The sequence below is a fragment of the Ips typographus genome, linkage group LG1, assembly GCF_016097725.1.
Source record: "Ips typographus isolate SLU linkage group LG1, UJ_Ityp_2.0, whole genome shotgun sequence".
NCBI classification, from domain to species: domain Eukaryota; kingdom Metazoa; phylum Arthropoda; class Insecta; order Coleoptera; family Curculionidae; genus Ips; species Ips typographus.
Window position 1 is genome coordinate 12,395,272 of NC_138422.1, and position 14,532 is coordinate 12,409,803.

General features: G+C 32.2%; 1 protein-coding gene across 7 annotated transcripts in view; it reads left to right on the forward strand.

Moving 5' to 3' along the window:
• LOC145730572 (rho GTPase-activating protein 20-like) overlaps window positions 1-14,532 on the forward strand; it is a 198,144-nt gene that overhangs the window by 113,770 nt on the left and 69,842 nt on the right. For 2 of the 7 annotated variants that reach the window (XM_081981886.1, XM_081981903.1), the window contains exon 1: window positions 9,836-10,491. The exons of the other annotated variants lie outside the window; for them this stretch is intronic. In XM_081981886.1, coding sequence (XP_081838012.1) covers window positions 10,435-10,491 — 57 coding nt within the window. In that variant the 5' untranslated portion in view covers window positions 9,836-10,434. Of the gene's footprint in view, window positions 1-9,835; window positions 10,492-14,532 lie in introns of those variants that run through there. 7 annotated transcript variants of the gene reach the window in all.

The following is a 14,532-nucleotide window of genomic DNA, read 5'->3' on the forward strand; positions in this document are numbered from 1 at the left end:
ACCAACCGACTTTTCTACGTCAATGGAAAGCTCATTTCATTGGCTGTTTATCGACATATAAAAGTTTAGGTATACAAAGTGTTACAAATACGCGTGTTATTTACGGTTTACGGACCGGGTGTCCCAGAAACACTTACTAATTTGACCCTGGAAAATTAAGAAAACATGAGCTGATTTTGCAAATGACAATTTTCGTAAGGGTCAAATTTGCCTGAAAAGCGACCACTATTCCAATGGGTTTTGCGTTATGCTAGCCACTTAGTGCAAGCGAAAATCGACTTTAATGATTTTATTTCTACAGTTTTGCTACGGCTCTAAAATTGACACTCACTGTGCTAGGTTTGTGCCAAATATCAGGGCCGTACCTGACCGATTTAAAAAAAATCCCTCAAAGAAGTTTAAGTGGTTACAGTCAAGGAAAACGTTTAGTTAGCTTTGGAGCCCTCTGGCGGCCAAACGAAGCACCCTATCAACACAAACGGCCATATTTTTGGAAAGCCCATTATATTTTCTATCCATTGACATATAAAAGTCTATACAAAGTGTTGCAAATAAATGAGTTGTTTGACAATAAAGACAATTTTGACTGAATTTGACAGCTACTACTTTAACCTTCAATAACTCAATGTATCGATTTAAAGAATAAATTTTTCAAATAAGTGACCTAATACAAACTTACCTTCACTTTGAACAGATAATCAGACAAAAGGAGTATTTAATTGGAAAAACGTTCCTTTTTTAGAACTAGTGCCTTGAGTTATTTTTTGACTATCCTGTATAATATATTTTATCGTTTTTCTTCAACCACTCTTAAAAAAAACCTTGTATAACACGACAAAACAAAAAAACCAAAAAAAAAAAACGTTTCCTGATATGCATAAATTAAAATTATTGTTTCGGAGACTGAAAATATTAAATTTCATATAAAACGGTAAATATCTCAGAAACAGATACAGATAAGTGTATGACATTAATACACGAAATATGTCTAGAATTTGACGTAGAATCCAAAAATGCAATAATATACAAGGTGTCCCATTTAAACTAAGCAACAGTTGATATCTACTTCCGGTTAAATCGTTGCACGCATATTTTTACTTTTTTTTATTAAAAAAGGTTTTTTTAGACCTTCCAGTCGTGGTAAATCAGAAAATTAGTGGGTATTGTTAGGTTAGTTATTGGGAATTATTAGGAATTACTGAGCATTACAAGAAATTAGTGGACATTATTGGCATATTAGGAATTAGTGAACAAAATTGTACTCAGCGGTTTACCTGTCGAGTATTATCATCATTTGTTTTACGCACAAATGTACTAAAAATGTACTTTTCCTACTCGGGTGCGGTAAAGTTCCACCCGGTTGAATGTCAATATGCTTTTTGTCATACTGGGCTTACTTTTTACAGTTCTTCCGCGACCTCTGCAGCTCAGATGGTGACAAGTAATATCTGACTAGTAATATCTAAATGATTTATTAAAAGTTTGATAAGATTCTGATAAATGGTTGAAAATAAAATAGTATACAAACCACGGCGGTGGAAAGTTTAATTTCTGTCTTGAGACCTAATATTACGACAGAAATCAAACACTTTCCACCTATGTATGTAATATACTATTACACCCTCGGGCGGAAGCTATTTTTTACAATATACTGAGTGTTACATTAATAAAAGTAATGTGTAATTCCAGATTACTCAACCTTCAAAGGTATAGGTAATACTAGTCCGTAATTACTATACAACCTAATATTTAGTTGCATTGGGGTTAACTGTAAAAGTACAAAAGAGAAGTACGAGTCCAAGCCCAAATTATACACTTTCAGGAAATACCTACTTTTCTAAATTTCTAACTTTCACACTTAAAATCCCACAATTAATTAATTGATACACAAAAGATTACTCTAAAAATATTAGAGAGTAGACTGTAAGATAGTTCGGAAAAACTGAGCTAAGCATTTTTTCATTGAAATCCCCACACAAAACATCTAGACTGCATAATTTTGAAGATTTTAATCGGTCTGCTGTCTCGTATACCGAAAATACCATCGAGAAGAATACTGTCTCGTTACCATTACTGGGACGTCAATCATCGACGGTAATCATCCGTTTCAGTGACAAATGGATCATCTCAACCGAAATCTCGTTTATCGCGGTTTTCTGTCTGCAGTCTAGACTTTCGATGGTAACGATGATTATTGTTAATATGATGAACCATCCAGCGTAGAATACCCGAAAAGGTACGTTTACCTCTGACATCGCACCAGCTGCGAAACGTAAATAATAAATTAATAGAATAATCCGTGATAAAATTATTGAGCATTTGAATTCCACTTGTCTAGAAGCGTTACCTGGACGATTTTTATCCACTATCTAAACATGGCACACCTATTAAGTATACGCTATGGCCGGACAATTTGTTGCATTATAGGAATTCCTTTTAAATAGACACACACGGCCCGGAGATAATAGTATTGCCTAACAGCTCCAGCACCATTACAATAAAATATGTAATCTTGATATAAAATAATAAAATCTCTAAATGGTAAACAATGTTTTCATAAATAGCATTCATAAAGAGACTGGTGGAATCGTGCGGAGGCACAATCATGCAACACATTGTATATGTATGATTATCCTTCGTTTGTTTTTCATATGTTAATCATTTTTACTGCCTATTTATTTCGTTTTCCGAATCGGATCGCTTCTGCATTTACGTCCCACCGTTATTGAATATTGCATCAAACCAGTTCGATCAACGCTATAATGGAACATGGAACAGACAGCGGAAATATAGTCTGTTCAGCTGGTACTGACTGTTACGTCATTAGCAAAAAACGTATGAATGTCATGTTGACTGATTGTCAATATACCTAATTATACTAAGTTGATAGTTATAACATAAGGCAGTATAATTTATATTTTAAACATGTCAATAACAATACCACTAAAGTTTGTTCACGACATTTTTCTCTTGTGTCTATATTTTTATCAATGATAATTCTTTAAAGTAATTTTTTATGTGATGTTGTCAACTAGTAACAAAAATGCAACTTTTTAACAATAAATTAAATAATGTATTAAACTCCCCACTACACAACCCATCCAACCAACTTCTCTACGAACGTACAAACATGACCAAAATAACAGAGAGACTTATACAACTACAAAACAAATGGAAAAATAATCCAAACAACTGGACAATAATAAACCCACTGTGCATAACAAGACAAACCAGACAATCCCGTTACCTCTTTCCCACTGCCACCCTACTAGAGCACTTTAACTAAGACTATTTTTGTTTTTTTTTTGTAAATAAATTGTAAATAATTAGATTAAGTTAACATGTATGCTAAAACTATAAAAAAAATCCCACTGTAAACATAGGCAGAAAGACCAAGTGGTCGATAGCCTTTTTTCTGTTGAAAATAAAGATTGTTTATATATATATATGTATTAAACTCAACTTTCTACCTGAAATACTATTAAATCGAAAAATATATCTGTAGATAAATTGTGTTAAATAATTCGATTTCAGATATATTACCTTGAATGTCAACAGGTTGACAAGGCAGCTAAAGGGCGGAAAAGTTGTGTTAGGTACGACATTTGAGGTGTCCTGTTATTTTTTGTTTTTACTGTATCTGGATCGTAGTCTTCAGTTTTTTTTTCGTGTAATCTAAATGACCCAGAAGTTTTGTAATATCCCTAAAATTAAAATTAGATAATACAGTATGCAATTGTGTTAGTTGTTCACTAGGTTCATTATACAGGGTGGTAGAGTTTTAAATGTCAATAATTCACCATTCGATAGCCCATCAAAAAATAAGTTAATTTACATAGATGTCATTTTCCTGAAAAATGCTTCCCAAGGAAAAAACAGTCCATAAAAGTTTAGTTTAAAAAATCGGTTACTTGTCATAACTGTCAGACCGCTGGAGCAATATTTTAATCAAATTTAGAACAAACATATGTGCAATTAATACTCATTATGTGAAGTTAATGACGTTTGTCGAAACTGTCCAGTGATGTAAATACAGAAAGATGGTTTCCATTTTTCTGCTATATTCTCTACGTCACTGTATATTTTTCAAAAATATTTATTTACTTTACTTGTTCAACTTGACAAAATAAGTATCTCTTATAAAATTCTGATTTTGAAACTTGTTTACGAGGTAATTGAGTTATTACGTTCAAAACAAACCCAACCCAACTTAAAAGTTTTCTTGAAAACAGTGAAAATTCACTTAAGAAGCTTAAAAAACGTCTTTGTAGATAGTTTTCATAGTTTTCAGACAAATTGAAAGACTTTAGTTTTGAAAATTGACTTAGAAACCAGTAAATTTACTTTGAAACGGTAAAAATTTACTTGAGAGGCTTAAAAATTGTCTTTGTAGTCGGTCGTTACAGTTTTCAAATAAGTTCAAAAACTTTAGTAGTGAAAATTGACTTGTAGCCATGAAAAACTACTTTATCTAGAATTTTTTACTACAAATTCACACATTTCAACCTTGAAACTTGGACACCAAAAAGTGACTCTGAACCAATGAAAAGTGACATAAAACCTTAAAATTTGCACTTAAAGTAAGTTTTCATAATTTGAAAATACATTTCAATATTTTAGTCTTGAAAATAGTCTTAAATACAGAATATTGACATTAGATTTTTTATTTTCTTAGAACTCTGGGCTATTTTTAGGGCTTTAAAACTGCTTTCAGCTTTGAAAATCAAGTACCTATTAGGGTTATCTTCACCAAGTTTTTGACATAGCCGACTTAAAAAATTATTTTAACATTTTCCATAGGCTTAAACATGTCATTTCACGCTTTGTCAGTATTAAATTGACTTCTAAACGCTTCACTGTGATTTAAGAGTGAAAAATCAAATTTTAAACTATTTTTATAGTAAAAGTAAAGTTTCAGACTATTCATTGATGAAAGTAAACAAATTTGTCATTAAACATTGTACGATATTAGTCTTAAACGCTAATTTTTAGAATTAAATTAGTCCAAAATGTTTAATTAAATAAAAAAAAAAGTTTGAATTGAATGATCAGTTGTACACTACCTATAGTCAAAAAAATTGAACGCCAGTAAACATTAGTCCAAAAACTATTGACTAATATTCAGTGTCAAAAATGAACTCGTAAACCTCACAGATGACCAGATTTGAATCCTTTTGAACCATTTTAAAGTAAAAAACACAATAACCCAATTAGACATTTTTGTCAATTTTGAATAACATTACAGACAAGCTAATATATGTATAACTTTGGAGGTTTGTGTCTTCCTTAGGAAGCGTTCTTCAGGAAAATGACATAATGCATGTCAACTTATTTTTTGATGGGCTATCGATTGGTTCGAATTATTGACATTTAAAACTGGACCACCCTGTATTATTTAAACGGAATTTTTCTATGTTACATTTAAACCTACTACTAAAACCATTCTACTATTTGTGACTATGAATTAATTATGGCATCAAGTAATTCAAATCCTAAAATGTGAGACTCTCAAGTAGTAAATTAAAAAAAAAACAGATATACCTGCCCCTAGACTTTGTCATAATTTAACATTTATCTCTGAAGGTTTTCCAAACAAAACCTTGTATTTTACAGTAAAGGTCTGCCTTAAAAGCGGAATATTTTTGAATAAACATTATTTGAAACTGAAAATATGCATGAAAATACATACAAATTTAAATAATAATGCACTCCAAGGTAAAACCAATATCGTCCACATTTTTGCTTGGGGTACAAAAATAAATTAAAACTAATATTAAGTCAGACTGTGAGTGTTTAAAGATTTTTACTATTACACTTTGGTATCAGATGCAAACTAAGCTGTTTACAAGCATCTTTTTGAATAAGTTTCAGTCTTTTGATTAATACCAACCAAACTAACCATTGGAAAGACCAATTAAAAGCTAAAAATAGCCGGTTTTACGTCCTTATTGTTACGAAAGAAATTTTCAGGTGCACCTTAACCGAAATAGATTTTGTTTGTTATTTTTACACGTACAGGCCTCCAGATTATCCAGATGTTTTTCCATCTAAGTTTTCGTAATAGCCAGTCAAATAAATATACACACGTAGTAATCAATGTGAGATTTTGACCCTTATTGATGTTGACACAACAAGTTTGATTATAAAACCTTTACCGGGGTGTCATCCATTTACATGTCCAAGTCGATTTTTACACTTGATAGCGAATGATTATCAGTGTTAGAGCTCAGTAAATAAATTCCTTCCGTCTGCTCCAATGATTTCTTCTCGTTACTAATAATAGTAATTTCAAATATAAGTAACTGTTTTGGTTCGCAAATAATTACGCCAATCTTCGAGTGCGTGACGCAATTTCCGAAGCGAATTCACATGGAAGATGTTGGTCTCTGTCTTTAGCAACAAGGATCGTGTCGTCGTCGAAGTACTTAGACCACCATGAAAGACTAACTTTTTTTGTTTTAATCTAATTTAATAGAGTGACGTAACGGTTATGCGAGTAGTAATTTTTGTGTAATCAAATAATAGGCCGTTTTACGTTTTTTTTGTATTAATGCACGGCTTTTTCCGCGGTTCTGCGCCGACCTGGGGCATATGAAAAGCCAGTTCCTGAAACGGCTCTTTATCGCCGGGCAGAATCTAAAAACCAGTAGGATGTAATTTAATGATTATAAGAAAATTATTATCTAGACAGAGCCGAATCTCTACCTGACCTGGGCAATTTTGACGCTCAAGAGGCTCGAAAAAAATTTTTAGTAACACGAGAACGGTCCATTTTGGGATGTTGTGAAACAAACAAATACTTTACCGAAAACCGGCTTTGTTATTACAAGAAGACCAGAAAATTGGTGTTTTCTGCTTGAGTCTGTTTGTAATTTTTTTGTATAAACACTGGATTGACCGGTTACAAATAAAATTTCAATGAATCGTCTCTCTTTCGCTTGCATGCCATGTTGCAAAATCATAAATACTAACACAATCCAATAAAGAAGATGAATCGACTTGGATGGAAAAAGTTTCCTACTTATTAGTGTCAATGATGATTACCGAGTAATTATCTGCGTTTCTACAGGTAACATTGTAACATACTCGTATAATGTCGATCTTGCATGTTACATAATTTGGCTCTTGTAAATAGGTACAACAAATTGTTGCAAGCTGCATTATTGGAATGTTGAAATCTGTTCTGTGATTTAGCCTTTAAATTGCTATATCTGGTATTTTCTATCACCAGCTTTTTTTACTTCTCTTCTTACTGTCATTACTTTGTAGGTTACTTTTATTTCTGGTTCTATAGTATTATGAACATTTTTTCAACAACTTTGTAGGGTAAATACATAAGTTTCTCTCTTTCCTAAAAGTCAGCCAAAGGAATGCGAAAGGCCAAGTATAGATTATAGTTAAACGTCAATTTGAAGCTCCCAACGTTAATTTAAGGGTTTGAAACTACCAATTGAAGTTGAAATTATACAACAACCCTAAACCTAATTTTGCCCTTTTACCTGAACGTATACAGGGTAATTCAAATTTGACCATTGGGATTTCGGAAACTATAGAGAGATACGAGAAAGTTTAAAAGGAGGCAAAGTTGAGCAATTTAAAGCTCAAAAATATCGATTTTCCGTGAATTTCCGAAAAAAACTGTAATTTAGATTTTTTCTTTTTATTTATTTCTAACTTTAATTGAAGGGATATCCCAATATCGAAAGCACAATTTTATTGCCATTTTTTATCAGCTTTACGATGACGGTTTCATCATCAACTTTATTTTTTTATGGGCGACATATTAGATTCTTAGACGTCAAAATAGTGCTGATTTCAGTGATGTACGACAACTTTGATGATTTGCTTCATAAATGACCAAACAGTTCAATGAAAATTGATTTTCAATTCCGTTGGCTTTGTGTTCAATCGAAAATTGTATGAACATTACTTGACAGTACCTGTCAAACGCGATTATTTGTTTTGCACTACTTCCAATTAAAATGATTATTTTCGGGGGTAATATCCCTAGTGCATTTAATTTTTCCGGAAAAATTCGGAAAAACGAGTTTCTAAGTAATTTGTTTTAACAAATAGCATGAGCGAGAGTGGTTTTAAAAATCATCCGAGTCAAGGATTTTTAATCATCCGAGTCAAGGGTTTTTAAAACCACTCTCGCTCATGCTATTTGTTAAAACAAATTACTTAGAAACGAGTATTCCAATTTTTCCACAGGAAAAATTAGATGCACGAGGGATATTTGGTAAGATTATTTCCTGAGTTAAATAAACATTTTATTTTAATTAAAACAATAAGAACAATAATTAATAAGAACAATAACTTTCGAGCTAGAAAGGGTAACACTATTCTTTGTGTTGCTGTGAGGAGTGTGAAATTTTTTCGATTTTTTTTCCGGAAAAACTGCTGACAGCTAAGTTGACAGTTGTTAAGTGATTTTTCCACTTAAAATTTACATTTGTTATCCTAATTCTTGATAGCGATTGGTCAAAATTGATAGGAAGGAAATAATCAAATGAAAAACTTTATTACACACTTTTATTCAGTTATTTTTATTTTTAGATTTATTAGAAATTAAATACGGGCACTTTGACAGCAACTTAAGGTAATTTTATATTTCCAAGAGTTTAGTCAATTTTTTTAAACTTTTATTTATTTTATAATGTTAAGTATAAGAGATTAACCTTGGATTTTTAAAAACACCAAATTGTAGCACAAATTAAACTTTATCCTGACCTACTTATGGGATTTTAACCTGTCAAGGTGGCAATTTTTACTAATTTTGGCATGAGGAACACGTTTCCAGTGTCCGTTTTGCTGTAACTGCAGTCATTTTGTCACTGACTTAAAGTTAGGGAATTTTTGACAGTTTTCACTGTAAAGAGTTACGTGACTTTAAAAACATCAGTTTAAACTGAAAAACGGTCACGTGATCTTAATAAACTTGATTATTTAAAAAAGTCACGTGACTTTAAACTAGGCGAGCTCAATCATTTCAACACTGCTCTTCTTACAAAACTCTCTATATTGAACTTATTTCTGCTTTAAAACATGTTTGGGTTTGAAACTTATCATTCCAGTCTTCTTTCAGAATTTCTGGCTATTACCCAGTTTTATCTACACATTCTTTCGTGTCTTAAATGATTTTTTTATTACTATGAGGGGTTCAAAACAGATTTATTACTAAACGTTCCTTCTAAAGAATGATTTTTTGAATGATTTTGAGACATTTTTTTGCGGTTGGGGGACTTGCTTGAGGCCATACTAAGCCTTTGCGTACAGCCTCATGGCCCTGTATGTTTCCAGTAAAAGTTAATACATTTTGTGTCGCAATAATAATAAAGGAATATCGAAAATGGTAAAATGTACACAATGACAGAACTGGAAAATGTTTACGCAAAACCATGGTAGTTAAGCCAATAAAATGACACGAAGAAGAATTAGCTTTGTTGGAAGTTGAAGTTAAAGTCTCTGTATCAAAGATACATGCCATTCTTCAAACGTCAATATCCCGAAAACAGTTCCACATAAATGCCAACTGTCAGTGAGGATGATTTTTTTTACGGTCAAGATTAGCTGTGATTGGTCTAGTTCATATCTCACAGTTGATTGCATATCCGTTCAGCCAGTGGCCATTACTCTCTAAACTGTTTGAGAAATTAACCAATATTCCTGTAGGAGTGAAAAAAATCTGTTATTAGGTAGCCCTTTTACTATATGCACAAACAAATCCAGTAGGCCGTAGAGTAGTAAACAGCACAATCTAGATGCAACAGAGCGCGCGTGCATCGCCTACCTTTGCCCACCAAAAAACCGAGAAACAAACGCAACTCGGCAACTCGCCGGGTAGAAAACAGTCGAACGTCGCAAGCAGCAGTCGTGCGGAGGCCTGGTCGAGTTTGGCGCGATCGTCATTTGTCCCCGCGTAGCCTTCTTGTTCTTCTTCTTCATCTTCGCGTTCACTTGTTTCGGTGCAGAACTACCTTACGTAAGAAGAAGCGCGGGAATCTTGATGCCGAAGCGAGCGACAGTTGTTCGGTGTTCACGATTACATGTATTTAAGTGTATTGAACAGGTGGACAGTTCGAGTTTGAAGAGGAACGTTTTTGTCTTCAACTGAGTGAGGATGATGGGACCGATTTTTGTCGTGCGGATTTTCAAGTGGCTAGAAAAGAGCATTTGAAACTATACGAGCAGACAGATTGGGTACGGAGAGACCCGGTTTTTAGTGTTGGTACTTGGTTCGGAAAAGGTGACGATCGTTATTTTTTTTTTCAAAGGTGACTTTGATTGGTATGGATGACTAACGCTGATTGGTTCGCGTCGTTTTGTGTGAATCATGTTGATTTAATTATCGTAATAAGACTTTGAGAATGGCTTTTGGATTGGCCATTTCCGGTATTTAGTGACGATCGCCTTGAACTGTTTTCGGCTGGTATGATTTTGGAAAATATGTGCAAAATGCACATCCACGAGCGGTTGTGCTTCAAACAGGTACTATTTCACTTACTACTAATATTTTTTCAAACTTAATAACCCAAGAAATACAAGCAAAGTTAGAATGAAGACGTAAACTCGCGGGAATATCAACAGTCAATTAGGCAAGAAACCTTTGGATTTATGTTTTCCTGTTATTAATTTATTGACGTGTTTAATTTGCAAAAGTAAACCTTTCAATGCTGAGTAATAAGACATTGAAAAATACCAATTTCTGCTTTTATATGTAGAGTGATTGCAATAATATTTTGTTTTGAGCAAAATAAATCTGATTATCACGTTTTTTGCATTCACATCATAAATGTTTTTTTATTACATGTTTGAGAAAGTAGGGTTTATCAGTAGGTTTTGTACAGGAAGATATTATTTTTCGGGTTCATTTTTGAAATTTTTGTCAAAAAGTACGACTCAAATTTGCTTGAAATTATTTTTAAACCACTTTATTTAGTTAAGTTAAAGTAAATAAGTTTGTTTAATCTATATAAAGCATTGCTATTTTAAATTATTTCTTCAATTTTTCAACCTTTAGCAGAACTCTATATGAACAATCATTTTATACCAAACAAATACACATTCTTTATTTTTTATTTTTAGTTAGTATTCTTGCATTCTCATATTTTTGTAACACATTGTTTTGCTTCTCTAACTTTAAATATTTGTAATTAAAAATACAAGATGTTAGTCAAGTGTTAAGACTCAGTTTTTGTAGTAAAAGCATTTTGTAGCTACAAAAATGACTTTTGATTTCTATAACATAAATCTATTGAATTAGTAACAGATATGCACCTAAAATTTAATACTTAACTTACTAATCAAACTGAATAGAAAAGTAGGTGTGTCAACACATTGGTTTACTCTACAGTCTACAATATGACTGGTATTCAAATTTCAATTCATTCACATCAGAATAATTCAACAACTAACAAGAATAAATCATCTAGAAAAAATACTAAAATGAACCAATTTTAATATGAATAAAATTATGTATTTTAAATGGCTATGTGACTAAAATCTGGCTTTAGCTTAAAGTTTTTTTGAGAGACTATAATTATTTCGTGAGTGACAATTGATTATCAGTTGATTTGTTATTTGAAAAATAATTGCTTTATTTACCGTCATTTTGTTAGTTTTGTGGAATCACTCAACTTTATAAAACTGACAAAGAGTATTTTTCGGTATCTGTTTTTCAATTTGATTTAGCTTTTGAACTATGCTTAAAATCCACACTTTTTATATATTTTTACCAGTGTATTCATATAGACTAGAATGATTTAAATAACTCAATGAATGGTAATAAAATGAGCTGAAAATTGGATTTAGTGAATTTCAAGAAAAATTTTAATCTGAGGTTAACTAAATTGTTTCTTATAAAGTTTTTCACAGAATTATGTACTTTACTAATTTGCACTTGTTGGTCAAATAAAACATAATAAAGAAATTGAGAAAATTGCATTTTTTAAACTTTTGGTACTACCAATAATATTAGCATTAATATCTACAAAACATGAAAAAAAGTGCACTAATTCTGTTATCTTGAAATAAGTTTCCAAAACCTGATGATAACGAAATTAAATTTTGGATTTCATTTTATTGATATTTCAAAGGTAGTACCTAATTTAAAAATTATTCCTTGCAAGTAACAGGAAGTAACTCTAGGAGAAGGTCCCCAAAAAAACCATCAAACTTTGCCATAATTTACATTGTTATTTTTAAGTAGTGATGGAAAAATATTTTACTTTACCAGAAAAACTTGCCGGGTAAATTAGAAAAACTGTGTTTCTGGTAGTTCAAATTTTGACACCGCTTTTCTCCTTGACTGTTCCAAATCTGGTAGTTTCCTTCATGTTATTAGATAGGAAATGGAATGAAAATTCCAAAAATGTGCTTAAAACAGTCATTTTATCACACCAAGTAGGTTTTACAAGCGATTGTGTCCCTGACTGTCTTTTCAAACTGTGTTTTTGGCAGTTCAAACTTTGACACCGATTTTTTCATTGACTGTACTAAATTTTTTAACTTTTTTGAGGTTCTTGGATAGGATATTTAATGAGTGTTCCAAAAATGTGCTTAAAACAGTAATTTTCTCACTCCAAGTGGGTTTGACAAGCAATTTTGTCCCTGACTGTCAAACTGTGCTTAAAAGTTGCAAAAATCAGTGTTTAGAAAAGTTTTTTTGCGCAATATTTGATACAAAACGCGTTTCTGAGATATATGACAGTGGTCATGTGACTGCCCAACTAAATTATTCTCCAAAAACCACGTGATATCTGTCACATGACACTAGTACACAACTGTCGAAAATTGTCTAAAATGATTTTTACAAGAATAACAGTTTTCGAAACAAGACGTGGTTTTGAGATTTATGACAGATGATTTTAAAAGTTATTTAGTGGTGATTGATAGATTCTTTTAGTTTTTGTAACAAGACTTTGCAGACCGGAGAATATTTACCACTACTAGTTGGTTACTACAAAATAGACTCACACATTTATTCTACATCGAAACAACGTTCTGACCGATGTTTTAATAACGTTTCTCGTTTATTTTTGATTGTGGTTTTTTAGTTGATTTTAAGTTGAATTTAAATCGATTTAAATTGAACAGAAAACCGTCACCTTACATATAACCACAAAACAACGTTACTTTGTTTTATAACTGGTTTGTCGAATATCTATATCACTGTAACGTTTCTTAATCAAAGTCGAATCAACGCTACACATTTACGTTTATATAAATAGTTAAAAATACAGTCCACTAATTATTGAAATAACAAAATTATTGACCTTCAGAGGTAAGTAATTTTGTTACTACTTATTACGTGTCAAGAATGCAATCACCTGGAATGTGACCAAATCACGAATATTACTTACTTTATAGGTATTTCATAATAATCTCGGGTAATAATTAAGTCGTCATTATGGGTCATAAGTTTAGTAGGACGACCAACCGACAAAATCCAGCCCCCGTATATACGTTTATACGGGATTTTATGGTGTAATAAACTCGAGTTAATCCTATTACCTCTTAGGACGACCGCCACATACCTTTGCTACTTATTTTTATATGCATAATCGTAATTTACTGTCCGTCAGACCTTATTCTCCACTTTTTCTAGTCGCGTACACCAATATCGTGGGTTCCTCGCCCATAAACCATGCAAGGTGTGACGATTTTTTCCACTCTTTCCATCATGCACAGGTTTTTGTTTTAACGGTAATAAGTTGAAATAGGATTGAACCTGTTGAATGCCTGTAACAGTAGCCGGGGGCAGCCATCTTCATTTACGAACTAGTTAATCTTAATGAACAATGCGATCCGATAATAGGTATGTAAATGGGTCAATGCAAAATGTAAATAATCTGCCCTTCTCTTCCACGTACAGGCATACCGTAGGTATCGTATGTAATGTGTATAATTTACGCTGCCCCGTCTACTCGATGCACAGTTATGCAAACGTCTAATCTTTTAGATACATAAACGGGGGCCATGTTATTAAACTCGCTCTGTATATATTAGATTAGACGCTTTACAAACAGTGCCGACTTTTGAACTTCCCTCTTTTTTGTAAAAATAATGTAAACATTTGGTCTTCTAAAGCTTTCGTTCTAATTGACTGTTGATATCTCTAATACCACTTTAGATCCTTAAGAGTGAACACTCTACGAGGTGTTTGAGATGAAAATTCAAAGTTATCAAAAACTGCGACAACTCTTTAATAAAGAATGATAAGGTCGACCCTTATTTAGTATGATTTACTATTAACTACTAACAGTACTATTGGCAAATACCCTAGTTGGTAACGCCATTAAACCGAGTTAAAAAAAAACAGTAACGGCGCCATAACCTAAAATTTTACGTTGCACACAAGATGCTTAACGATTATGTATGGTTTAAAAAAGATATCATAAAAATTGATTTAGCAAGCAATTTTCAGTAGTTCTAGTCTCTTTTCAAGGTTAAAACGTTAAAAAATTGTCATTTATCATAAAAATTTGTGCACATGCTACAAAGAATCAAATACAATATTCTAGTCAATTA